Source organism: Thrips palmi, unplaced genomic scaffold, assembly GCF_012932325.1.
Source record: "Thrips palmi isolate BJ-2018 unplaced genomic scaffold, TpBJ-2018v1 HiC_scaffold_1, whole genome shotgun sequence".
In the NCBI taxonomy this organism is placed as follows: domain Eukaryota; kingdom Metazoa; phylum Arthropoda; class Insecta; order Thysanoptera; family Thripidae; genus Thrips; species Thrips palmi.
Window position 1 is genome coordinate 555,162 of NW_023144620.1, and position 27,860 is coordinate 583,021.

Here is a 27,860-nt window from a genome sequence, read left to right on the forward strand (position 1 = left end):
GGAAAATCGAGACAAAGCGCACTTTTCTCGGTTTTTGTCGTGTTGCTCTCTAGCGGTTGTTCAGAAGACCACCGTGATTTTTTTTTCGTGATCTAGGAGGCCGTGGCAGATCACAGGAAACGCACGAAGGCTATCAGAGACTCGCCAGGATTATTTAGAACCCAAGGAAAAACCTCTTAATTTTAACAAGTTTTGTAAAGTTAGTAAAAACCTCCCCAGAAACCTCGGTTAGAACTTGGGTTCTCGTCCGAACGAGGTTTAAATCTGTAGGCAATTATGTCAACATACTCAGGACAAAATTTGGTTCCGTTATGTCTACTCTCGGGCTGCCTGTTCCAGATGGAATACAATTTTGTTACCTTGCAAGGAAAATAGATACACCTCTTTTCGCTTGAAACGTGAGGCCAAACATACTCCACTGTTAATAACTTCAAGTAATAATGATTTTAACACGAATTTGTTTTACTATCTGACCGCCATCTATGCTCTTCGTATAGTATTTTCATGTGACAGGCACAACTCATGACTCCTTATACATTTTTCGGCTCTCTTGACACCCATTTTTCTCCCCTCCAGATTTTATATCGTCTCCATTATAGTTTCCAATCATCTTTAAAATGAATGAAAAGAACTTAAAAAGCTTCAAACCCACCTAAATGATTTAATTATCCGTACTTCTTTAACATTTCTTTCTTTTGTCTCATATTACCCCACATTGCAGGGAAATATGGGACGGCATTCCGAGGGTTATTGAAAGGTCCCTACTGCACCTTAAAATCTGAAATTAAGTGGTAGTGTAGCCAAAGGGTCAATGAACAAGTGATGAACACCTAAGTACCTCAAATTGAAATTGAAAGGGGGAAATTCACAAAAAACCTCGAAATTTGTCTCATATAACCCCGTTCTACGGTAGTGTGAGGATGTACTCTGATTCATATTTGGGAGTAATATTTATTGCAATTTTCGAGTGGGCGCATAAGACATGCACATCCTTCATCATCGATGAAACTAGAGAACAAGCAGAAGGGCTTGACGGCAACACGAGGGCTGTCAATGCGGCCAAATGTCGTCAACGTGTTCTTGAAAGGCTTCTGGCCGCGTTTCAGAGGAGAGGTCGCGTAACAGTAGACCAGCGGATTGGCTTCTTGCAGGTGAACCGGACTACAGGCGCTGCTGAGCAAAAGCCGCTGCCAGGGCCGTGACGTCACCGCCAGCGTCATCGGGAGCAACAGGGCTGCAGGAATCACAGGGGTAGTCGCTGCACACGGCGAGCACGATGGCGTCTTCGTCAGCATTGCCGCTCTCCTGCAGAAAAAATAAAAAATGATACAATGATACGCTGATTACGGGGGACAAACCTTGAGTTTTTGTGTAAGTTTCCCTTGCATAACGTCAGAACGACGTTCATATAGCGTGAAGTAATGGGAAATAACGTTGAAGTAACGCCAAACAATTTGGATTTGAAATAAACGTGTACAATAGTTCTCATAGTTGTTTTCTTCTAGATACACGTATTACAAAGTAATACAAAGTGCGCTATTAAGATCAGGGGGCGGCAACGGCCTAGGAAGGGCGTGAAGCCATGCGCGAGTAAGGTGCAGGGGTTACTTCTTTTGCTTCGATTGTAACATCTAGGCCGTTGATTGCAAAACGCTTTGCACAGATCAAAAGAGCACAAAATTTGGGGTGCATTAGGTCTAGTAGACTGCCCGATACTTCCAATTGAACCGAACACAAGGGCGGAATCAAATTACATCAACATGGCGCATTCGAGTTTTTTTCCTAAATTTGATGATTTCTCGTGTTTTTCGATGTTTTCACTGCACCTTAATACAAGGTAGGTTTACGCCAGACCGCGTCTTGTCGTAACAGGCTTCGCGATGTGTCGCTGCCTGTTTCTCCAATCCGCGCCTGGCGTACCTACCTTGGCCTGCGGCGCTAGGCTGCCTTCGGCAGACAATGCTTGTCCATCATCAGTTACTTCAGAACTGTTGCATGTTGGGGGCCCCCAGACCCCCCTTCATTCTAGATAGAGGTGCTTCATCTACAAATTACACGATCTTGACCCTTGTAACTTTTCAACTTGTCGTGGCTGGGGGGCTCCGCCCCCCAGACCTCTCTTTCATCCAGACAGGAGAGGTCTACCGACAGAAATCTCGATTTTTCGCCGTTTTTTAGGTGTTTTTGGGCTATAAAAACTGAACCACTTGAGCTAGGATGGTGAAATTTCGCGTGTGCCGAGCCAAGAACATACCTAATAACCCTGCGAAATCTCAACCAGATCGGCCGAGCCGTTCAGGAGGAGTAGTGTACACACACACACACACAGACAGACAGACAGACACACAGACAGACAGACAAAACTTTTCAACCGCACTGGAGTAACAGGCTTCGCTATCGCTCAGCCAATCAGGTAAGGGGGGAGTTTCGAGAAGAACAATTAGCCTAATGCACCCTAAATTTCAAGCCCTTTCCATCGGTGCAAAGCATTTTGAAAAACACAGTCTAGTTTCCATAATCTCGAACAAGTGCGCAACCTCTGCACTGACGGCGCGAGCATCGCTTCACGCTCTTTCTAGGCGGTTGCCACCCCCTGTTAAGATATAACAGTCATCAACTCCCTTCACTGCAAACAATATGTTGTGAGTTTGCGACGGAGCTTTTAATGAATTCACTGTAAATGTTACAGGAGTTTTCGTAAATCAACAGAAGTTCGTCGTAAATTTACAAGCTCCAAGTAAATTTTAATATACACTCTAAACAATATGTGGTGAATTTGCGACGGAACTTTTCCGAAGGTTCCGTCTCTCAGGCAGTAATTAGCTTCATCACGAACTAAAGAGTGCGACACAATGGAACTTAAAATTTTGTCACTTTCGCCTCAAGGTGATGTAACGTTCCTGGAATGAGAGTGCATAAACCGACTAATGCCGTTGTGGAATCCTTTACACGTCTAGTCTTGTTTTCATGTCTTACTTGAATGAGTTAAATCGTGGGTTTACACTCCCAGTGATAAGGAGCACACCTCCCAAATGGCTTGGAAGTTAAAGTTAAAGACGGAGCTTTAACTCGCAAAATAGAGAGGTCGCAAGCTATTACGACTCAAGTATTAACATGTAACTGAATAATTGCACACGATCACATTTCACAGAAAAAGGTACACAAATAAATTTGATAAGGACAGCTTACTGGAGCAAACTCGCTACAAAATTTCCTTAAAATTTGAGTATTGAAAACTATCCTGAAATGCGGAAGAAAATAATAATACTCACGCGTGCAGTGTCCTCGGCCAATAAAGAGTGGAACACCTTACCATCGAAGAAGCTTGCAGGTTGAACCTGGCAAGAAATTTCAGTAAATCATAAGCCCTCGTTAGGTATTACTTGTCAAACCATGTTAACACTGCAAATGCAAAGGCGATAATAAAGTACATTTTTTGCCGATGCAATTGAGTATCGCCAATAAACGGCCTTACGGAAAAGGATTGCCGTCAGAACGGCGATACACAGAAATATCGCCAAAATTTGGCGATACTTTTGGGTATTGCCAAAACCACGGCATTAAACCAAGGTCTTGTCCCCTTGCTTTGTTCGACGTTTATTGTCAAATCATGGCGATACTCCAAAGTATCGCCAAATTTTGGCGATACTTTTGCGTATCGCCGTTTTGAAGGCAATACTTTTCCGTACGGCCGTTTATTGGCGATACTCAATTGTATCGCCGCAAAAGGTACTAAAAGTATTGCCTTTGGTTTTGCAGTGTTGTTAAAAGAACAAATGGGCACGTTTGGACGTTTGAAAGGTGAGGCAGTGAGGTTGAGCGACAACGAATCCCGAGCCTTGTTTGGACGCCCCGAACACCACCGATCTGCTCTGCAAACGCAAGTGTGTGCCTGCTCGCACACTGATCGAAACAGTGTGCCTGGAGGAACCCACACTCTCATCCTCTAATCAACATTTCATCTTTATCCATTGACGTCCGTGCATACTAGTAGAATTTCTTTACGATATGGTTAACAGATTCGTCGAGACGAAATTGAAAAATATGTTTTAATGCAAATGTAAATACGCGCAAACGTCGACACGTATTGAAACAAAACAGCAGTACGAGCCTGAGAACGCAGTTTCCAACTCTCTGCCTGGAGAGTAACGGTCACTTACCTCGTCGACCGGCACCACCGCCCCGATGACGTCATTCAGGACGAGCAGGTGCGTGCAGGCCCGCAAGAAGAGCGCGGCCAGGTGCACTGCAAGGCGTCGAGGCCGAGGCGGAGTGAGCTGCTCTATTTCGAAGGCTGTCAGCCGCTCGACCTGCAACATGGGCAGAGCGTTGTCAGCAACAAGGGTATGAACAAATCCATTGTCATTTAACGAGTGTCACGTCATATTCGTAAGAATGTGAATGTTGTCAGGTTCGTTTGAGCGTAACACGGCCAGGACATGAGTGATCCGCTTACAGAACAACGCATCCTCATGGGAATCCCACGACGTTACGCTGTTGTGCACGAATGCCACACTTATTACGGTGTCACATTTGTCTGAACACTGTGGCAAAAACCTACAGAAAATTCTGTAAGCAGCATGTGGGAATTCTCCGTAGCCCCCTTATCAATATTGTCCGTAAGCTCTTACAGTATTTTCCGAAGGACCGCACAGTATTCTCCGTAGGACCTTACAGTGATCTCCGTAGGACTATACAGTCTTCCAGGTCCTACGGAGAATACTGTGCGGACTTACAGAGAATACTGTACGGCCCTACGGAGAATACTGTAAGAGCCTACGGAGAATATTGATAAAAGGGCTACGGAGAATCCTGGCAAAAAAATTAACAGAATTTTCCGTACTTTTTTGCCACAGTGAACACTAATCAATATTCAAACAAATTCAACAATGTGACCGCAGCACTTTTACTCACACGTAGTTCCAGAAAGACCACTCTGTGTTCGCGTTCAGAATCAGTGCGGAACGTGCCCGCTCAGTCAGTTTCCAGGACCACTCGCGGTTCCTTATGTACACTGTTAATCCACGTACTCACACTCACAACACATGGGATAAATTTTGAGCGCGCCCAAATTTAGATTGGTCACAGGCGTGGCTCTGATACTTGAAAAAGAAGCACCTGGGCTCAACGTTCCCAGAAATGATGACGGATAGCCCCTCCCGCTCTCCAATAGCCCCCAATGTAACAATTTTGAGCAAGTAAAACGTCTTACACGAATGCAAGTCCGGGCAAACAGACGAACAACTTGCTCCACGGAATGGGGTTCGTACTCGATGCCCGCTCCATGGCCGGGTGGTGCCTCAGCCGCTTCACCGTCACTCGACGCGGTTCTTACGGAGATGGATTCCCTGAACACACAAAATGTTCAAAATTAGCGTCCAAGTGATTAATAAGCCGGCTGAGTGCGGTTTGCATAGAAAATCGGAACGAGATTACTGCGAGATTTAAAAAAAAAAAACAAAAAAAACTACCATCTACTTTGAATCAACAATGCTTAGTATTAAATTTCTATTGCCATCCTCTCATTCGATAAAAGGTACTTCCGTACACTGTAAAAATTTGTTGTGAATTTACGAAATTTTATTTTACAAATTCCTTGTAAAGTAACAATAACATTTCGTTATTTTATGAAATTTGTTTGTAAAGGCCGATTTATGGATTATTCATCACAGAAATCTTCTTAATTGTATGAAATTTGTTTGTGAACACCGCTTTATGAAATGGTACGAACTAAATACATCTCAAAAGTGACGATAATACTACAGTGAGGTCACAGAAATATGAAATGTTTCCTAAAATTACTACAAATCCATGGGTAATTTCGTCGCACAAATCGCTTGTAAAATTACGAAATAGGGTGATGCCTTCGTCATTTTACAAGATATTTCATAGAACTACAAGATGTTTCATAGAACAAAAAAAATCCGCTGAAACAAGTTTATCTTCATTTAATCAGCGTGACAATGTTGAACAAAAGCGGTCCACGTAAATTGGAACTTGTAAAAAGTTTGTGATTTTACAAACTACTGCGTGAAGAATAATTCATAAATCGATAAAAACATAAAAACGTTGTATATTTGTTACTGTTGGAAGTAGGAGGTAGGTTGCACCTAGATGTAACCAGTTCAAAGTAGGTTGAACCAAACCAATTTGGTTACAAGTGGAGCAACCTACTTGTATCCAGTAATCGGCCAGCTACAACTAGGTTGAACCAGTACATTTCTGTTTTTAGCACTTGTAACCAATCACAGTCGGTTGGAAGTAGTTGGAAGTGTTCATAATTGGTAAATGCATAGACAGGGAGGGCAACGTAGGGGACAACAATTACAATATTGACAAGCGACTGACAAGACTAACAAAACTGTGCGCCACAGAAAAGTCAAATTTGGCTAGTTTCGGCACTGGCGTAGGGGCAAAATTCCAAATTATTCTAAATATAGTACAGAAAATGGTTGACCAGCTGAGGTTTGACGCGTGGGTGAAACAAGAGCAAAGGTTGCAGGTATCCAGGGCTTTCTTGTAATAGCTAATGCCACAACAGTCTCCCATGCTCCAACAAGGGAGATGCTGTCACTAAATCAAAACAATGACCGTCCAGCTGTTCCAAACTGGTTCCAAAAAGGAAACATTGCAAAAAATTTGTTCCAAAAAGAAAACAGTGTAATAATAACTTTGAGAAATAAAGGTTTCAGTCTTCCACCCACATCCAACCAAACAAAATCCTGCTTGACACTTTCAACCACTGACATGTAGTTACAACTACTTCCAACGCAAAATATTTGGATGCAAATAGGTGGCTCCACTTGTAACCAGATTGGTTTGGTTCAACCTACTTTGAACCGGTTACATCTAGGTGCAACCTACCTCCTACTTCCAACAGTAACATATTTACAAATAATTCGTGCAACGAAATTACCCCTGATTTGTTTGTAAATTTACGAACAAATTTTTTACAGTGTAAATCTATTAGGTGTGCTCAGCGGGTGCGCGAAATTTCATTTCTTTTTGTACCTAGTGCGCCCTACTAAAGGTTTGAAGTGCACGCGCACTTCAAACCTCTTAATTACACATCCAACTAACCATCCACAAGTACAAATGGATGAAAGGAAGTCATAAATCTAAATATCAGTGCACAATAGATCCAGGAAGCGGAAGAAGGGGATAGGTCGAGTTGAATCCGTGCGCTTTTGCAAGGCCTTAACCTTCCAGGCGGGAGAACAGGTGGTAAATGTCATCTGCAAGAGGATGGGACTTGTCTCACCACACTTATTTTTTGTTTATATCGCTGTCCTTACCATCAGGCCAGTCAACTTAACTAAAACACACTCTAAAAACCTTCGAAGTTTCACACGTTTTAAGATGCCTTAAAATGGACGGTTTAGAACAGTAAACGCTCTAAGGCTTTCAAATTTCACATCCAAAGCTTTGACATGTGTTAACATTTTATGTTTGTCTTGCCAAGACGAATCCAAATTCGTAAGCAGATTTCAATTTGGTAAATTTTAAGAAAATTATCGCGGTTACTACACTGCAAACAAGTGAAATAAATGCTGTTTCTCATAATGCCAGAGCCGTCTTGGAGCAAAGTAGCCACGGATCGCTTTCGCGGCCAACTTTTGTGGTTTGAAGCTCATTTAGTGCTAGAGAAACTACCATTTCAAGTCTCAGTTTCAGAACCATTCTGAATCATCTTGATGATTCACGATTCGTGATAAAGCTATCTATTCTGCAGCAACCCTTATGCATTTTCTGAAGCAAAAAGCAAATTTTCGACGAAAATAAATCATTATTAGACCAAAAAATGAGAAAAACACTCAAATATGTGTGGTCATGGTGCCCCACTAAGAAGTGGTGGGCGATTCCATGCCAAACTAACGAGCTCTTGGAAATTCATCTCTTCGATTTGGATGAAACTTGTTTTAGGGATAGGGGTCATTATGAAAAGATCCAATGTAAAGGGTTTTGCGATATCTCTCCCCGTTTTGCTGTAATTACATATCGAAGTTTTCACTTTGGTCAGAATCATGATATTTTCCTTACTTTTCTTCGTATTTACTGAAAGTTTTCAGATTTGTTCCTAGAACGGTTCTAGACGCAAAAGAGCTGGAGAACACGGTGGAAATAGTTTCGAGACGATTGGATGAAGTTTTAATGTCGGCTTCTAAAGTTTTTTTTTTTTTTTTTTTTTTTTTTCTCGAAAAATCGATGTTTTTAAAATAGCTCATCTTTGATTTCGATGTGACTTTCCTAACATGATCCTCTTTCATATTGAAAGAAAATCCTAAAAGGATTTGGTCGGCCCACCGTAAGTTATTTATTTGCACAAGAAAAGATGTATGATTTTGGGCGTTTTTCTTGAATTTTCGAACCAACTTTCTGAGTTTGCGTCCAAGCTTATGTCCCGTGAGGAAACAAATTCTGTCTTGTCGAGACGAATCCATTGATATATAGAAAAGTCATTTTGGACAATTTTGAAAATTTCACCCTATTTCAGTATGAGAAAAACTAGGGTAAATTTTCAAAATCGCTTGGACGCAAACTCAGAAAGTTGGTTCGAAAATTCAAGAAAAACGCCCAAAATGATACATCTTTTCTTGTGCAAATAAAAAACTAACGGTGGGCCGACCATATCCTTTAAGGATTTTCTTTCAATATGTAAGGGGATCATGTTAGGAAAGTCACATGGAAATCGAAGACGAGCTATTTTGAAGACATCGATTTTTCGGAAAAAAAATTACGTTAATTGGGGAAACCGACATCAAAACTTCACCCAATCGTCACGAAACTATTTCCATCGTGTTCCCCTGCTATTTTTACGTAACGAACCATTCTCAGAACAAATCTGAAAACTTTCAGTAAGTACGGAGAGAAATAAAGAAAATATCATGATTCTGACCAAAGTGAAAACTTCACAATGGTATTACAGCCAAACGGGGAGAGATATCGCAAAACCCTTTGACATTGGATCTTTTCATAATGACCCCTCCCCCCCCCGAAAAAAGTTTCATCTAAATCGAAGAGATGAATTTCCAAGAGTTCGTTGGTTTGGCATGGAATAGCCCTGGTCATGGCTCCCCACAATGCAGTTTAGGAAGGCTCCCCGAGCAAGCAAAGAGCTACTTAGAATTAAATGTGATGATGGATATTTTGCCGGAGAGCCGAAATGTGAGAGTGAGAAAAAATATCCCAGATTTCAAATACGCCCAATTTAGCTAAAACGTTGTAACAAAAATTTTGGCGAGGTGCTATGGTCGTACCCTTGAAGCTAGAAGGTAGGGCTCTGGCTGAAAATAGTTAGAATCCTATTCTCTCGAAAGTCCGGTCGACCGGTTGCCGTCGGCAAAGTAGTTCCCGAGAGCGAGGGGGGTGGTCATGGTACCCCAGTGGTCATGGTTCCCCTCCCTCCTTTACTATAAGGCTACTTCGTGCCTAAAGAGATTACTTTTTGGCGCAGCCAAGGTACAGTAACCTATGATGAAGGATTCTCAGCAAGACAGGTTTCTTCACATTACGAACAAGTTGGGCTTCATTTAGATATGTTAGAATTGTTCCGTTCTAAGAAAAGGTGTCGCATTATGACTGCACAGCATTTTCTAGAATAAAATTGAGGGCATAGAAGTCCAGAAGATTGGTGGAGGCGACTAAAACTCTGGACATGGTTTAAAGCTTCAAAGCCACTAAACAGGACACAAACCGAACGTGTGACCCCCCCCCCCCCCCCAATGGATTCCTCGTTCGGAGAACAATCCATTGATGGGGTCAACCATTTATTTCCTGTCCTACAAACTAAATGGTTTTGCACAATTTTTGTACGAGACATCACAGTTTTTGGTGCACATGAACTTTTCGTACAAATTTGAACGAGATTGTACGCACCTTTTCGTACCGTACATAATATTTAGTGTGTAGCGACTCAGGAGCTCATAACACGTCCGGGCTTCTGACCGCCTCCTCCTGTCTCCTGGCCCACTGTGCGCAGGGCAACTTACTTGGCGGACGGGCCCACAGACGCCTGGATGGACGCCCCAATGACGCCGCAGTGGCTCAGGAGGAACAGCGCCGCGGCGAGCAGGGCGTGGCGGCGCGGCAGGGCGCGCAGGCGATTCAGGAGGTCGGTGCCTCGTCGTGGCGACGGGCACAGGCACCACGACAGCAGCCGCCACCGCGCCTCCTCCATGACCATCCCACACCACAAGGCCGGCAGGCCGGGGTGGTGCACAGCAGCTTCATCTGTAGAGGAGAGACGCATTTAGTAAGGCGAGAAAAAAAAACAATTTTCAGTCACGGATCAATTGTGGACCCCTTGTTTTCTACAAGCTTATGAATAAGCCGAGGGGTCGACAACCCATTTATTACCTCGTTTGCGGTGGCTGTATTACCTATATAGTCAAGGGGTTACCCACTCTGGTAGGGGCATTCCACGCCAGTTCATCCGGGACCCCAAATTTCACACCTCGGATTTGGGTTCTGGTGACTTTTTCTTGAAGTAATCATCACTAACAACAAAACCATAAAACAGTTTTTCAAAATTTCAATTTGTATAGGAGATATGGCCAAAAGAAAATTTCAAAATCAGACATTAAAAAAAAATATAAAATTTTTTTTAGAATTTTTTGTTTGCTTTTTTAATGGTGTGGTGGTCTAAAATAAAGAATGAAAACCCATCTTGGGTCATACGTCTCACCAGTTGGGTAAAAAAGCTGAAAAACATAAAAAAAGTTACGCGTTTTGGATTTCTCAAAAACTGCGTCTCCAGATTTCAACCAAATTTTTTTCTAAGGAAGGCCTAATGGTGCTCTAGGATGCCTCAAAATATTAGGACTGGCAATGGAAAAGGATCTGAGATAAACGACATTTTGTGTTGCGATACTTCAAAAATCAGGAAATATCGACTCGTAAAATACAGTCAAGTTCATATAAAGCAGTTCTGAGACATCAAAAGTTGTTCAGAATTATGAGGTTTGTTTCCAGACGACATGGGAGTCCATAAGGTACAATAAGAACAGTCTTTTTATCCATTGAAATTTTGTGACACTCTTAAATAAAATTTACACGACCAAACTGTTATCAACGGGTGATGACATGTCAAGGCATGGGTGAGAAACAGTGTGTCAGGTGTAAGTGCACACCTAGATATGCTTGTAAGCAGTTACTAGGCCTTAAAATCTCTAAACATACCTTTTACCTTACATACCTTACACCTGACTAAGTGTGCTCTTACACCTGACACACTGCTTCTCACCCATGCCTTGACATGTCATCACCCGTTGATAACAGTTTGGTCGTGTAAATTTTATTTAAGAGTGTCACAAAATTTCAATGGATAAAAAGACTGTTTTTATTGTACCTTATGGACTCCCATGTCATCTGGAAACAAACCTCATAATTCTGAACAACTTTTGATGTCTCAGAACTGCTTTATATGAACTTGACTGTATTTTACGAGTCGATATTTCCTGATTTTTGAAGTATCGCAACACAAAATGTCGTTTATCTCAGATCCTTTTCCATTGCCAGTCCTAATATTTTGAGGCATCCTAGAGCACCATTAGGCCTTCCTTAGAAAAAAATTTGGTTGAAATCTGGAGACGCAGTTTTTGAGAAATCCAAAACGCGTAACTTTTTTTATGTTTTTCAGCTTTTTTACCCAACTGGTGAGACGTATGACCCAAGATGGGTTTTCATTCTTTATTTTAGACCACCACACCATTAGAAAAGCAAACAAAAAATTCTAAAAAAAAATTTTATATTTTTTTTTAATGTCTGATTTTGAAATTTTCTTTTGGCCATATCTCCTATACAAATTGAAATTTTGAAAAACTGTTTTATGGTTTTGTTGTTAGTGATGATTACTTCAAGAAAAAGTCACCAGAACCCAAATCCGAGGTGTGAAATTTGGGGTCCCGGATGAACTGGCGTGGAATGCCCCGGTAATCGTGTGTACACTTCGTCCAGTAATCTTTGGTAATCACACACCAAAACTGGCTAGTTTCGCCGTTTATATCGGATTTTGTTTTTCTTTTCTTATGAAATCAGGCCAAAATGCTCTTAGCTGGCCAAAATTATGGAGTTTTTTTTAGTATGTTTGTAGGTAATCACTGGTAATCAGTTATCCTGTGTACACTCCTGAGCTGAGAGGTCAACCCCTTGTATATAGTACAAATATATTACCACAATTTTGCCTCTATATTACACTATTACAATACTATATGTTACTGTATATTTTCTATATTACTGGCAATATACGTTCACTCCCCCGTGCACGGCCAAGGGGAGTTGTCGACCCCTCGGAATAAGCGAACCGCTTATATTTCGGCATGCGTCTTCCCTCAACCTTCTCTTTGCAATCTAAAACAGCGCGAGTGTCAGGATGACAACCACAGAGCCACAGACCTTCAACAATCAAAGGAAAACTGGGCCTTCCATGGGCAAGCAAAAAGGGGAAAAAGGTGTTTATCATTCGAATTATAGAGGGAAGGGAAACGTCCTTGCCGATTAACGTAACGTGTGTCATCGGTGAAGGAATATAAGTCATCCTAAGCTTCGATAAAATTGAGCACGCTCTAAAAAGTCCTATGGTTAAGATCCTCCATATTATGGTAAAGATTCTCCATATTATGGTGGTGCAGCAGACTTCGTAACTTCAAGTTCAAAATGCATTGTACCTTACAGATATTTTGTCGAATTTCTTTCGTATAATGAAGAAAATCTCCACCATAATATATTGGTGCAGCCTCTCACCGAAAGACATTAAGAGTGCATGGCCTGGTGAGCAAGTGGCATTAACACATAGTGACTAGAAATTACTTCCACAAATCAATCGTGGGCCAAAACAGCCCGTTTTTAAATAGCCGCAGCTCAGTAAATGACGAAGAATGAAAAAATATACAAATCATGCTTAAGAATTTATGAAATTGGGCCGTATGTACAAATTTGTAGATGTCTTGCACATGCTTTGATGAAAAGAGCTAGTTACGGACAAAAAGTCTTTAAGCATTTACGCGTGTGTATTCAGGACACAACTGTGTCCTCCTGAGTTGCAATTCAATTTGCAGCGCGGGTTCCCGGAGTGGGCACTCACCCAGCTCGGCGGGGACGACATCCACGGGCCGGAGAGCGCCTTCCCCGCTGTTGGGCACGATGAACTCGCGCACGGGGCGGTGGGTGCGCTCGGCGCGCCGCTCGTGCAGCAGCACGCCGTACAGGCGGCGCCGGAAGGGCCGCAGCGCCTCGGTGGAGCAGCATCGCGCGGGCAGCGCGGGGTCCTCCAGGGAGCAGCTCTCCTCCCAGACGCGCCCCTCCAGCAGCACCAGCACGTTGGGCATCACGAACTGCATCGCCGCGTGGCGGGCACGCGCCAGCTCCAGCACTGCAGAATGAGGGGTCAATGTTCAGTGCAGCATAAGGCCGGTTAAGACGGTCAAAATCTTGGACGCGTTTTGAGCTCCAGAGTGACTTGACGGGGCTTGAACCGAACGTGTAACCCCATCAATGGATTGCTCTCCGAGCGAGGAATTCATTGGTGGGGTCACACGCCGGGTTCGGCTCGGCCCCACTTTTGTTTTGGACGCCGGCGCCGGTCTCTTGGCCCAGCGCAACGTTAAGCGAGGAACTTTGCAGACCGACAGCACTCTGGCTGGAAACTGCACTATGATTCCAAACGCCGTGCATGCATTGAACCTTGCGTACTTCGCATCCTGACAATGCCTGCCCGATGCGGAGGAATTTCCCAACATTCGATTCGGGATTGAAAAATGCCGCTTCGCATGACACTACCAAATTTAAGGTACAATTTTGACTGAGACGTTACAGTTTTTAGAGCACATGCACTTTTAGCAGGTTTCTGACTTTTTGCTCATTTTGACAGTACTTATGCAAGTAATTTGTGCAACCATAATACGAACTTGTCCCTTTTCAAAGAATTACTCAGGAAATATTAATAAATGTACTGAGAACATAGTTTTGTCCATAATTTTACAAAGGAAAGTAGTCGTACCTACTGAGAAAATATTTAGTAATATTGTTGCTTACGCGACTACGTAATTAATGAGAAAAAATTCAGCAACGTGCCGACAGTGTGCACTTTTCATTGAATTGCAATAGCGCGAACAAATTCGCGCGAGAAGGTCACCAGCACAAAAACCTGTAAGGTCTCACACAAAATGCGTTCAAAGACATTTCTGGTGCTTTCTCTCACCCGTGTCCTCGGTCCCGGGCGGCGGCAGCGTGGCGCCTTGAGAGCCTCTGTAGTCGTGCGCCTCCAGGCTGGCCGCCAGTTGCTTCCTCAGCGCCTCGCGGAACTCCATGCTGCCCGCGAAGCCCAGCGCTCTCGCGAACTCGCTCATCACCGAGGCAGGGTATTCGGACATGGACCTGCCGAACAGCGAACAACACGTACAGACTAAACGCCAAAGTATTCTTTTTGTTCTCACGAGTTATGCAATACACACTAAATGTTATGTACAATATTGTACGAGACATCATAGTTTTTAGTGCACACGATATTTTCGTACAATTTTCGTACGAAAAACTGCACATTTTTCGCAATTTTAATACAGAATTGTAAAAAAGTTCGTGTGCACAAAAAAACTGTGATGTCTCGTACAAAATTTGCGCAAAAACAATGGTGTAAAAGCACAGCGCATTCGACGGTGATACAACTATCTTCCCTCCTGGAGAAGCATGTTGTCTAATGTATGTCTCGCCTGGCGGACACACAAATGTGTCACCGTCTTATATGCTACACACTAAATGTTTTTGTACAAATTTTGTACGAGACATCACAGTTTTATGTTCACACCAAATTTTCGTACAAATTGGTATAAAATTTTGGATAATTTTTTACAAAAATGGCGAAAAATATGCACTCTACAAACTGAAGTGTGTACTCAGTATGCATCTACAGATGCATACTTATAAGTACACACCTACAGATGCATACCTAGCTGAGTACACATCTACAGATGCATACCTGTTAAGTATGCATCTGTAGGTGCATACTTGGCAAGTATGCATTAGTAGGTGTGTACTTGTCACCGTATAAATGCCCAGTATCAAGTACACATCTACAGATGCATACTTGGCTGAGTACACATCTACAGATGCATACCTGCCAAGTATGCATCTGTAGATGTGTACTCAGCTTGGTATGCATCTGTAAGTGTGTACTTATAAGTATGCACCTGTAGATGCATACTGAGTACACACTTCAGTTTGTAGAGCAGTTTTTCGTACGAAAATTGTACGAAAATTTCGTGTGCACAAAAAACTGTGAAGTCTCGTACAAAATTGTACATAACATTTAGTGTGTAGATTGCCCAACTCGTGAAACAAAACAAGTGTCCTATGACATGTGAGTATACACTCTCAGACTCGCACTGAGTTTTTGTTTAATAACGTGACGATTGTATTAATAAGCGTAGTAGCACTTTTATTTCTTGCAGAGACATTATTCTCAATTTGTTCTTGACACACATGATAAGCTTGGAATCCCTTTGATGCGCAGAAACGTAAATGAATATTGAAAACACTGTCGATTATGGCTTAAAACGCGTCTGGACTTATGACCGCCCCACCGTTTTTGCAGCCCGCTGCGGTGGGTTTGCACGCACTCACTTGTCCAGGACCATGACCACGGCGTCCGCAGCGGAGACGGCGCACAGCCTGTTGCGAACCAGCTGGCAGAGTCTGGTGACCACGGCCTCCAGCGGGAACTTCATATTTGGGTTCAGCGACGCCAGGGGCTGGCCCGCCGCCTGGAGGTGCAGTGGCTGCAATCACAAACGTAACGCACTCGGACTCAAGTGTTCGCACAAGGATATTCATATTTAGAGTGGCGCGAGAAAGATCCTTGCGTCCGCCGAAGAACGAGTCGCGGCCAAAACACCAAATAAAACGAATAGACGTATCTTCTCACACTAAATGGTATGTACAATTTTGAACGAGACATCACAGTTTTCTGTGCACACGAAATTTTCGTACAATTTTCGTACGAAAGCTGCACATTTTTCGCCATCTTTGAACAAAATTGTACAAAATTTTGTACACATTTGTACGAAAAGTTCGTGTGCACCAACAACTGTGATGCCTCGTACAAAATTTGTACAAAAACATTTAGGGTGTAGGTGCTTATTGCAAATGATGGAGATGTCATCCACGATTTTATTATTGAAACAAATTTTTCAAGTGGGCACTCACGATGAGGTACGAGGCCGGGACGCAGCCGTTGGGCAGCAACGCCATGAGGAGGGGAAGTTGCTCTCGGCCGTGCAGCCCCATCTGCCGGGCGATGGCGTCCCGGTCGAAGTGCACCGTGGTCAAGTCCGGGCGCAGGTGCGCCACGGACAGGAAGTAGTGGGCCGTGTCCATGGCGACGAAGTCCGTGTCGCGCGCCAGCAGCGCGAAGCACTCGTGGCGGCGACAGTACCGCGCCATCTCCACGTCCTGCTCGCCGATGGACACCAGTACCTGCCACACACACTCCACACTGTAAAAATTTTGATTGTCACTTCACAACGCAAGCTTACAAGGAAAATACTTTGGAATTTACGACCTATTTCTTCGCTGAAAACTAGTTTGCAAGGTTTTAATCGTGCAGGCTGAGTGGACCGGGTTCAAAATTCTGACCACATTCTCTGCAAATTCAACTGTGTGCTCACTACACTCAACTCAGCGTGTACTCACGCACTGAAAATTTGAGTCGTCACTTGATGACAATTTCAAGGCTACTTTTCCTTACATCAATGTAATCAAAAAAATTTGTGACATTGTTGTCACGCCCATGCAAGAAGTATAGGAGCTCTGATAAAAATGTCATCAATTTAGAGATTGTTATGACTTGAAAGTGATGAAAATGTCATCCGCGTTTTTGTCATCAAGTGACAACAAATTTTCACAGTGGCAAGTTCACTTTTGTGAGAATGTAGCGAGAGTATGGTCGGCTGAGTACACTCCAACGGGAGTGTGCTCAGATTAGTACACAACTTAGCTCCCGGATGCAGCTGAGTACACGTTCGTGGGAGTGTATCCGTGAGTACACGCTACAGACAGCGTACTGAGTACACTGGTGAGTTTGCAGGAGTGTGGTCAGACAAAGAACGCGATACTTTCAGATCTGCCCGGGTGGAACGAACTGTAGTCAAATCTACAATTTTAAAATGCATCTACAACTCTACAATAACTGTACTGCATCTGGACTCAAATTGAAGTTTATCTAGTGTTACAAATGGCAGGCTGCATACAAAAAAATATATACTTAGACTGCAGTTGGACTTATGTAGATACAGCAGTTTAACTGTAGTGAAACTACAGTTAAACTACAGTTAACTACAGTTTTCTTGCAAATAAACTGGTAGTTTTTTTGTAATACTGCAGTCGAATCTGCAGTTTAGACTACGGTCATCTCTCGTTTTAAAAATAGCAGTTAAAACTGGAGTTGAGAAGTATCTTTTAACTATAGTTTTAAAATTTATTTTTTAAAACTTTATTCCTTGCTCTGCGGGAATTCTCTCCCACCCACCCAACCCCCTTCTCCTTCGTTACTCAACGACTTTTGATGATGAAAGTTGAAGGCGGTGATGGTATTCGAACGACGGTCCTCCGGGTCGTGGATCGGAGGACTTGACCACTACGCTGGCAGGCGGGCGTGTCCGGAGATGTGCACGACCCGGACCACATGACAAGACCCCCTCTCGTGACCCACTGATCGGGCACTGCAGTTCAACTACAGTTTTAATGCAGTATAACCATAGATAATGTGCACTTGGCTATCACAATTTCTACGCAAACTCACGTTTTATACCGTAAGCCTCACAATTATATTAGCGGATAATTTTTATAAACGATAGGGCAAAAAAATCCGTATTAAAACCGCTGCCGTTGCTTTATCTTAACTAATTCCGCGCAACTGACTGAACACCAATATTCTGGTTATTCAAACACACAAAAGGAACTAAATTTGGAGAATTTGGTGAAATTATTTGGAATTAGGACAAAATAGAACACTGATTTGGCTGAACTATGAAGTTGCTTACACAACTGCAAAAAAGGGCAACCAAAATTGTAGTCAAACAACAATTTATTTACACTCCCGAAGTGTGCTTGCTTTTTGCAAACGGAAGTACAATTTAAGTTCCGACTACACTGGAGTTAAAACTGTATTTAAGAACTGCACGTGAGACTGCAATTTAATTGTACGTGTACTGCTGTTGAAAATGCCCTCTATACTACGTTTCGATCTACAGAGTTAAACTACATTTAAAGTACTTTTAAAACTGGCGTTTCTGAACTGCAGTTTATGACTGTAGTCTGCACTCAGTCAAAACTGCACTCCCTTCCACCCGGGTGACCTCACACTCTTAAAACCTTACGAAGTATTTTGAGTATACATATACCAAACTAAAACACTTTGTAAAACGAAGAAATAGTTCGTAAATTACGAAGTATTTTCTTTGTAAGCTTACGTATGCTCAAAATACTTTGTTATACAAACTACTTTTTTTTCTAAGGCCCAAAATAGTTTGTAAGGTTTTCTCAGCGCACTTCTTCGGCGAGACATTTTATCTCGCGTTTGCAGAAGTAGGAAGTCTGACGTAGTAATTTTGTACTGAGCTCACCTGGAAGCCAGCTTGCTTGAGAGCTAACTTGGCAGAGGCAAACGCGGCCGAGGGCATCGCGACTGGAAAGCAATTGAAATTTGGACCTCCACGGCCTCCTCCCGCACCGCGACCTCCTCTGGTACCGCGGCCACATCGGGCTCCGCGTAACTGGTTCTGGTGCCCAAAACGACATGTTCATAGTCATCAACCAACACTGTACAGAATTTCAGCAAATGCACAGAAAAATCCAGGGGTGAATCACTAGTGTACCCATCTGTACCAGTTGGACCGTACTAAGCAAAACGTGGCCCACTGCAAAAAAAAAAAAAAAAAAAAAAAAAAAGGAAAAGGGAAGCCAATGGTGATGGCATAGGCAATATCCAGGCAGTTCCTAGGAAAACCAGGATAGGAAAAAGAGGGAAACACGCTCCTGTCTACGGAGAAGTCCTACGGAGAATAACTACAAGCTGTAAACAGAATTTTCCGTAGCTTTTAGCCAGTGTTGTTCCGCGCCTATTTCGTAACTTCTACAAGCTCCTCGCAGGACTTCATTCAGATACGTAAGTAAGCTGTGGATAACAATATGCACACATAAGGTCGTAATAGACTGTTCTAGTCGTCGCCGACTGAAGAACAAGAAGAATCACAAAACCGGAAATGGCACCGGCAACTTAACCCCACTCACCCGTCCGAGTACATCATTAATAAAGTTTTTCGATTCGACACTCTTTCAAAATCAATTTAGCTTGCGTCAAATACTTTTTGACAAAGTAAAGAAATATATTTGTAAGCATTACTCCCTTAAAACAGGCTCACTACCAACTCCCGATCTACTCTATTTCCGGTTTTGTAATTCTTCTTGTTCTTCAGTCGACGACGACTAGAATAGTCTATTTATTTACCATTTCTTCCCATAACAAAGCAAATTAGTTTGTACAATGTGTGCTCAAAATACTTCGTAAGATTTAAAGCGTGTATGTATCTGTGCATGCATAGTTATGCTTAAAAAGTCCACAAGACACTGTAAAAAATTATTGTGAATTTACGAAATGTTTTTTTACAAATTCTCTGTAAAGTAAGAATAACATTTCGTTATTTTATGAAATTTATTCGAAGAGGCCGTTTTATGAATTATTCATCACAGAAATCTTCTTAATTTTATGAAATTTGTTCGTGAACACCGCCTTATGAAATGGTATGAACAAAATACATCGCAAACGTGACTAAAATACTACAACAATGTCACAAAAACATGAAAAGTTTCCTAAAATTACAAGAAATGCTTGGGTAATTCCGTTGCACAAATCGCTTGTAAGATTACGAGATATGGTGATGCCTTCATCATTTTACAAGATGTTTCATAAAACACAACAAAAACGCTGAAATAAGTTGATCTCCATTTAATCAGCGTGACAAGGTAGAACAAAAGCGGTCCACGTAATTTGGAGCGTGTGAAAAGTTTGTAATTTTCCAAATTACTGCGTGAAGAATAATTCATAAATTGTTAAGAAACAAAATGACGTTGTAAATTTACAGATAATTTGTGCAACGAAATTACCCATAAATTGTTTGTAAATTTACGAACTAATTTTTTACAGTGGAGTTTCGTGTGAACCAGCAAAGCCAAGACAACGCCCTTCGTGCCCACCTCTTGGTTCCTCGACGGCGCTGCGCCCCACCCCGCGATGCTGGCGTAGGCGGCACGCACGCGGTCCTGCTTCTGCTGCTTCTGGTTCCCCCACACGCCGAGGCGGCCCTTGCTCGGCGACCCCTTGAAGTAGAACACCGGCGTCACACCCGCACCTGCGCCGAGACAGACGAATAGCCACCACACACAATGTTTTGTAACCTGTTGGCAAATAACCTGCACAGAATAAGGACTACGAAGCATCGCCTCGTAATACGAAGAAAACGATGGCATTGTAAGATCTACGAAGATACGCCTTGTATTACTGTCACCTCTGGTTGGCTGGCCCGGCTTGACCACTGGGTAGCTTCCTTCAAAGAACGACACATTTCTTTTTAACATGAAGCAATTCTCTACACACTGAATGTTATGTACAATTTTGTACGAGATATGACAGTTTTTAGTGCTCACGAAACTTCCGTACAATTTTCGGACTAAACCATGCACATTTTTCGCCTTTTCAGTACAAAATTGTACAAAATGTGTACAAAAAGTTCCTGTGCCAAAAAAATGTGATGTCTTGTACAAAATTTGTACAAAATCATTTATCTTCTTCGTAGTTACGAAACATAGTGGCGATGGTTTTCTTTTACTTTCAAAGATGAACTTTCTATGGGATTTTCATACAAAATACCGTACATTTTCCCTCAATTTTCCCCGAAATCGCGTATAAATCTATACTAAACTTCCATTTGCACAAAAAACTGAGCAAAATCGTTAACCCTGCTCCGATTCTCGTCTGCGTCACTCACCTTGCAGGAGGGAGGCGAACGCAACCAAACGCTCCGAGAGCTGCTTCAACTGGCCGCCGTACAGCTCCTCACCGCCGCCCGCCGCCTCCTGGTACACTAGGTAGCCGCCATCCACCACGGCTACGGCTCTGTCACAGCCCGTCTCCTTCCTTGATAAAGGCACACGGAGCGAAAAATAAAAACATCACCAAGGACAGGCAAGTACACTTGTGGACGTTGAAAACAGAAGTCTGCGCCAGGTCGCACTAAAACGAATCTAAACATATGATTGGATCGATACCTTGGCGGTAAATTTATCCTGCACCTTGCTTCCTTGTACCGAATAACTTTTTATTGAATCATCAGGAAACAAGGTGCAGTTTAAAACGAAACAATTTTCGAGAATACAGAGCTGCCTGATTTATGAAGTTTTATGAAAGATTTATTAGTAACACAAAGCATTCTTCAGGAACAGTAAAGCACGAAAACGGGACCAACACCACCCAAATATATCTAAACGCAATTTCTCTCGCAATACAAACGAAAGAATTTTATTATAAAACAAGAGACTGTACACATAAATATATAATTTTATCAAATCTACACGGTAAAAACGGTTCCTGGTTTTCCCAGGAACCCCCTGGAAATCGCCAATGTCATCGTCATAGGGCTCCTGGGAAAACCAGGTACCGTTTTTGCCGTGTAGATCTTATCAGATACGCAGATAATCGTTTTAAAATACAACTGCTGCGTTGTTTCGTGGAATAAGACAAAAAGGTTGGTTCAAAAGTCGTTCGTAGTACAAACTTTATGTCTAAATACTTCCGCTCCAACGATTCCTAAATTCGGTACACAAAGATAGCCTCCGCAAATAAAATATGAATCACATCGAACTGTAAAAATTTCCGTACTTTGGCACTGAAAATGTACAGAAGAATATAGTAAAAGTACGGAAAAAAGTGAGGAAAGTCAGTACTTGTTCAAAATGAACTCAAGTGAGCTGGTACGGGAAACAGGCATACTTAAGTTCTGTACTGGGCGGGTAAGAATAGTCCCAGCAAATAGGGCATTCTAGCCATCACCCATCGAAGAGCAAGAACATAACCGGAAGCCGGGAAGTAATGCAGACAAATACTTTTATTTCCTTTGTCAAGAAGAATTTGAAACAGACGAGAGTGCTTTCGAAGGGGATATGCTTCGGAACACTAAAAAAACCAAGCCAGTCGTAGAGGCCTGCGAGGCTATGCGGCCGGCGCCAGTTTCGGTTTTGTTCTTCCTCTTGTTCTTCGTCCGGAGACGATAAAAATGCTCTATAGTTGCCCAGACGTGAGCCCTTCTTTTCTATACTACTTCCTCTCAGTGCGTGGGTACTCACTTATGCTTCTCTGCCAGTGCAGCGACGCTAACACGAGGGCAGGGAGTCGGACGCAACGCCATGATGTACTTCTCCAGCCCCAGGACGCCCATGATGACCACGGCTTTCAAGAGACTCTCGTTCACAGAACGTTGTCAGAAGCGCAACTTCCTGCAACGTGAAGCAATAGGAGTTATAAGCACCGACGAACGTCCTCCAGGGATGATACTCAAAACCGAAACAATAGGGTAAAGTGCCGAACATGGATCGGGGTACCAAACATGGATCATTTCTGTTTGGGGGTCTATATCTAAAGACCAGGTGGCCAGATTCTAAATTTCTGTCTTTCCTTGCTTAGACTGACCCTTTGACTGTTTGATGTGAGTCTGACAAGTTTGCAACTGCGTCTCTCTACTCTGCAGGGTTGCGTTTAGAAAGACACCTAAATCAGGCCCCCGAAAATCGATGGGAAAATGACGTTCAAAAAGGTGACTTTTGCACCCCTGACTCTGGGCCAAGCAATCACCGCAGTCACTTCAAAATTTTTCGTCGTGCACTTTAGACGGACTACTTTGATATTTTGGGACCACTGAATGCATACCTTGCTTTGAGTCCAAACGCTGGTGGGGTGATCCATGATTGGACCACCCTAACCTAACCTTAGCAAAAATAGCCATATTTTCTTGTCCTCACAACTTCCAAAGTATTCGAGCTAGAGGTTCCATTTCTGGTAGCCTATGACCAGTGGGGTAAACATCAACATTAGATTCAAAAATAGTAGTCAACCCATACTTAATTTCGATGTAGAGAAGATTTTTTAAAAAGTGATCCATGTTCGGTAACCTTACCCTACCAGGACCGTTACGACAACAGTTCGCAATGATGACGGAAACTCAAAACCTGTAGCAGCTAGAACCGAGGGAAAAGCTTTTCCTTGGTGACCGAAGCGTACAGGACACGGTAAAACGGTACCTGGTTTTCCCAGGAGCCCTATGGCGAAGACATAGGCGATTTCCAGGGGCTTCCTGGGAAAACCAAGACCGTTTTTACCGTGGAGTTTCGCCCCCATGTGGACCAAGGCCGAATTCCGCTCCCCTGAGTTTTGTAATTTTAGAGGCCTTAATCAACAAAACTCAGAGAAGCAGAATTGGGACTTGGCCCATGTGGCAACAAAACTTCGATTCGCCTTTATCACCAAGGAAAAGCTTTTCCCTTAGTTCCACCTGCAACAGTTTTTTGAGTTTTAATCATAAAAGCTAACTGTTGTCGGAGCGATCCTGGTATCGTTTCAGTTTGGGTATCATCCCTGACGTCCTCATTAGTTTCAGAATCGATCCCGTTCCTTGGCACGGAAGATTTACGTTCAAGACTAAAGACGATCTGTCACGAGTCAGACTAACTTTGCAATAAAACCTGTACTGAAGGATGACAGTGCATAGAAATTGAATAATGAGTATTGACGAAAGTAGCAACGAATAGACATTAGGGTACTTCGGAGAAGAGCTGGAGCGGAAGTTGAGAAGAAGTCAAGAAGAACAAAGTATGCGAAATTTGAGCGAATGACCGTCTGCGTCGCCGTTCTGCCGCTTCTGCGGAGTTATATTCTCATACAATTACGGCGTTCGTTCTTCTTGATTTCTTTCAACTTCCGGTCCAGCTCTTCTCCGAAGTGCCCTATTGTAGTCGTCGTCGACTAAGAAGAATCACAAATCCGGAAATGGAGAGGATAGGATGGGGAGAAGGTAACGATCTGGTTTCAGGACGAAATGCTAGCAGACATGTTTATCCGCGTGTTTGTCTTCTTTGCCAAACAGCATTTAGCACATGCGTGATAGTGTACTTTCGTGGATCGTGGAACGGAAGTGAGTAGACGCCACATTAGCCGGAACCTAACCTCTCTCGGAATGGCAGAATGGTACCAAGCACGCGCCAATGGGGTACTTCGGAGAAAAGCTGGAGCGGAAGTTGAGAAGAAATCAAACAAAGTATGCGAAATGTGTATGAATGAGCGTGTGCGTCGCCGTTCTGCCGCTTCCGCAGAGTCCGGCGTTTCTTCTTGATTTCTTCCCTACTTCCGGTCCAGCTCTTCTCCGAAGTACCCTATGGATCTGTAGATCTGTAGACCGCAAATGCATAGCAAACAAGGTTTCCTCGAAAATCAAAATGAATTGTGACAGCCACATTTGACTGTCGTCTTCCTTCCACGTCAGAGTATGATTTACTGACGCTAACATGGCGACCGGGATCCACGAAACTAGCCTCCAATCTTAGAAAGGGTGACGCTTCGAAAAACTTTGAAACTGATGCACTCGAACGCCATTTCCGGTTTTTGAATCCTCTTGTACATCACTTGCCGACGACCAGAATAGTCGGATAGATACGTCGAACAAGGCGACAATGAAGATGTAGCCCTCAATTTCTTGGGAGCGGGGATAATGAACGCGTTCGAAAATACGCGAAAATTCTACACACATATTGAGATCCAGAGTCGCTGAAAGGGTCTCGAACTCGAACCGAACGTGCGGCCCCACCGATGGATTGCTCCCCGAACGCGGAATCTAATGATGAGGTCGCACGCTCGGTTCCAATAGACCATTCTAGTCGTGGCCGAGTGAAGAACAAGAAGAATCACAAAAGTGTATTTTTTTGCACTTTTACTTCAAATATTTAATTCCCCTTGCTTGGTAGAAGTAAATAAAAATATTTTCTAGTAGATGCAACATATTTGGACCGAATGTATGCACTGTAGATGCTCTAAATGGAGTCTTTTGTGATTCTTCTTGTTCTTCACTCAGCCACGACTAGAATGGTCTATTCCCTTAGGCGACTCCTGAGCTCGAAACGAGTCGATGAGGCGTATTCACTCGGTCACCGGATCCTTGAGACCGTTAAAATGGTCCCCTCAACCTCCTAAAAGTCCGCCTGTACCCGCCCGTGTGCTCCGGCCGGCCTTGTGGAGGGGGTACTGGTAACGGTCCGATCGCTGCCTTGGCTCGGGGACAGCTCAGTAGTGCCGTGCTCCTGGTCTCCTGCGTGCACGCGGTCCACGCCTCCAAGGTCCACGCCCTCCAGCCCGGCCCAGCGCGTCAGTGCCTGTGGTGCCAGCAGTTGCCAGCGGCTGGATACCCATCGGCTGGATACCCATCGGATGAGCCGACTCATTCCCTACCGGCCTCTTCGCCATCGGGAACCCATGTCGACTCTTGAAGAGCCTTCATGACACTTCAAATTACGTAGGTTGTTACTCACTGGATGGCCACACATCTAGCCAACACGCGATGAGTCTTTCTCGTTTATCAGAGAAGGCACGCGTTAACCTCCCGTGCAAATGATGTTGTCAATATGTTCACCGGTGCGCCTCTCTTTCGAAAGCAATAGGGTATAAGCGGATACCTCGACCGGAAGTTTAAGACTAAAGTCACAACTAACGCCGCTGCTTCTCAGACGCTGACTCATGACTGTAGGAGTCAGGACTGCGCATTCGCTGAAGCGCTTTCAGTTGTAACTTTTTCTTTACCTTATGGTGGTTCGAGATACGTGTAAATAGCCCGTGCCGTCTCCTTGAAGTAATTTTTAGGCCAATACTGTAAGAAACATGTTTGTCTACATGTCTTCCTTTAACCGAACAAGCGAACAACAGGTATCGACGAGTATGTATTTTCTTTGATGTAGGCGATTCGACACCGCTGCAGATTTCTGAAGACCGCAAGGTTCCCCTGACATCGCATCACAGCCCGGCCTCTCATAGTAAGTATACGCCACCACCAAGTTAGTTCGCGGTCGTTCCGGTAATGTGATACCATAGTTCACCGGTAAAACTTAAGCGTAACTCTATGCTTGAGTCAAGCAATAAGTTGCGCTTGAAGAGATTACGCTTGAAATGAAGCATTTTCTGGAAATTCCCCCATGCATTTAGATGGGGGAAATCTTGGCGGATGAGCCTGTTACGCTTCATTTCAAGCCTAAACTGTTTACGCTTGAAAACAGAGGGTAATAGACTGTTCTAGTCGTCGCCGACTGAAGAACAAGAAGAATCACAAAACCGGAAATGGCACCGGCAACTTAACCTCACTCACCCGTCCGAGTACATCATCAATAAAGTTTTTCGATTCGACACTCTTTCAAAATCAATTTAGCTTGCGTCAAATACTTTTTGACAAAGTAAAGAAATATATTTGCAAGCATTACTCCCTTAAAATAGGCTCACTACCAACTCCTGATCTACTCTATTTCCGATTTTGTAATTCTTCTTGTTCTTCAGTCGACGACGACTAGAATAGTCCATACTTTTAGTTTTACCATAGCCTATAGTTTTACCAGCACTGGGAAAAAATTCAGAAGTTTTGTACGGAAAATGAACAGACGAAAGACGAAAATAGTACGGAAGTACGGTCAAAAGTACGGAACGTCCGTACTTGTCCCATTAGAACTCATGTAATCGGGTACGGAAAAAAGTACAGAAGTTCCGTAGTAGGACAGGTACGGACGGTCCAGGCAAATTATTGACCAGTCATGTTCCCTTATTTTGTTCTCGCAGTGAGTCATTCTTTTGAACGAGAATCTTCTCTTCAGTCGTCCATTGAGTCCGATGAGTGGGACGGCTGGATATCAGGCGCGATTCGGAAAATCAGAACAAGACAAGGCGTGGCCGACAGACCATTTCTGCATTCCACTTTCCATCTTCTTCCGAACGCCTGATACATCTGATTAAAGTGCCTGGAAAGATCCGTCGTTTATTCCGAACATTAATTTTTAGAGTGTAAAAATAAATTTGGTTTGAGTCGAACATGCATGGTTTGGTCTGGGTGCACCTTTGGCTGCGCGGTTCTCTGGCTCAAAAAGCCTTCTTAGTGAACGCGGTAACTGCTGAAAACTAGCGGCTGTGTGTATATTTGGTTCGCAATCCGCACGCTTCGGAGGCCCTCGCAGGAGCTCCGAACCGTATTACCTCGTTGAACTACCTCAGTGTTCCAATAAACGTGGTGTCACATTCTTGGAACGCTGGTAGTTTTGAGTGCAGCCCAAGTGGGTCTCATGCGCGACGTGTTGCCTGTTTCAGCTACTGTCTGGTCAGCGGTTGACGTGTTGCATGCTGTCCATCTTCAAGGAAGACAAGCCGGCTCAATTGGAAATTTGCTAACCGATCTCCAAATTCCTGTCATGGCCCATCCGAAAGGAACGTCTTTCAGATGCACCGTCTGCAATTCGTATTTCAGTCAAGAGGGGAGTCTTTTAAGCCACCTCGAAACGCACATTGGAGAGATGCAATGGGAGTGCACGGACTGCAACCGGACGTTCTGTTCAAGAAGTGCTTTCGCTACCCATCTTGGAACACATGCCGCTCGAAAACCTTTCGTTTGCTCAGTTTGTGACACGGAGCTCAGTACCAAATACTCTCTTAAGGCCCACCTTGAAAGACACATCAGGAGGAAGCTATTGCAGTGCAAGGATTGTAGCAGGACGTTCAGTTCAGGAAGTGGACTTGCAAGCCA

General features: G+C 43.4%; 1 protein-coding gene and 1 long non-coding RNA gene across 19 annotated transcripts; one reads left to right on the plus strand and one right to left on the minus strand.

Annotated features, from left to right (window-relative positions):
• Nucleotides 1-931: 931 nt before the first annotated feature.
• LOC117638974 (constitutive coactivator of peroxisome proliferator-activated receptor gamma-like) lies at nt 932-26,002 on the minus strand. 18 transcript variants are annotated; one of them, XM_034374293.1, is made up of 14 exons: nt 25,886-26,002; nt 22,390-22,539; nt 21,036-21,184; nt 20,245-20,399; nt 18,615-18,770; nt 16,198-16,467; nt 15,616-15,770; nt 14,198-14,373; nt 13,082-13,369; nt 9,990-10,230; nt 5,213-5,348; nt 4,161-4,310; nt 3,273-3,338; nt 932-1,305 (listed from the first exon to the last, which is right to left on the minus strand). In XM_034374293.1, the coding sequence occupies exons 2-14, from the start codon at nt 22,479-22,481 to the stop codon at nt 1,162-1,164; spliced, it is 2,178 nt and encodes a 725-aa protein (XP_034230184.1). In that variant the 5' UTR covers nt 22,482-22,539; nt 25,886-26,002; the 3' UTR covers nt 932-1,161. The 18 variants fall into 18 exon arrangements, with proteins under 18 accessions (XP_034230184.1, XP_034230164.1, XP_034230236.1 ...); XM_034374273.1 differs by lacking the exon at nt 25,886-26,002 and adding an exon at nt 25,618-25,755; XM_034374345.1 differs by lacking the exon at nt 25,886-26,002 and adding an exon at nt 25,538-25,562.
• On the plus strand, nt 25,841-27,624 carry LOC117639235. The gene is made up of 3 exons (XR_004587357.1): nt 25,841-25,954; nt 26,041-26,115; nt 27,428-27,624. It is a non-coding gene; the product is annotated as an uncharacterized LOC117639235 (long non-coding RNA).
• Nucleotides 27,625-27,860: the final 236 nt, after the last annotated feature.

Excerpts from the sequence above, each read along its gene's own strand:
- LOC117638974 (XM_034374293.1), bottom strand. The coding sequence starts at position 22,481 with ATGGGCGTCCTGGGGCTGGAGAAGTACATCATGGCGTTGCGTCCGACT. Across the intron at positions 16,468-18,614 it reads TCAAGCAAGCTGGCTTCCAG|GTACTGGTGTCCATCGGCGA; the intron begins GTGAGCTCAGTA and ends TGTGTGTGGCAG. Across the intron at positions 10,231-13,081 it reads TGTCGTCCCCGCCGAGCTGG|ATGAAGCTGCTGTGCACCAC; the intron begins GTGAGTGCCCAC and ends TCTCCTCTACAG.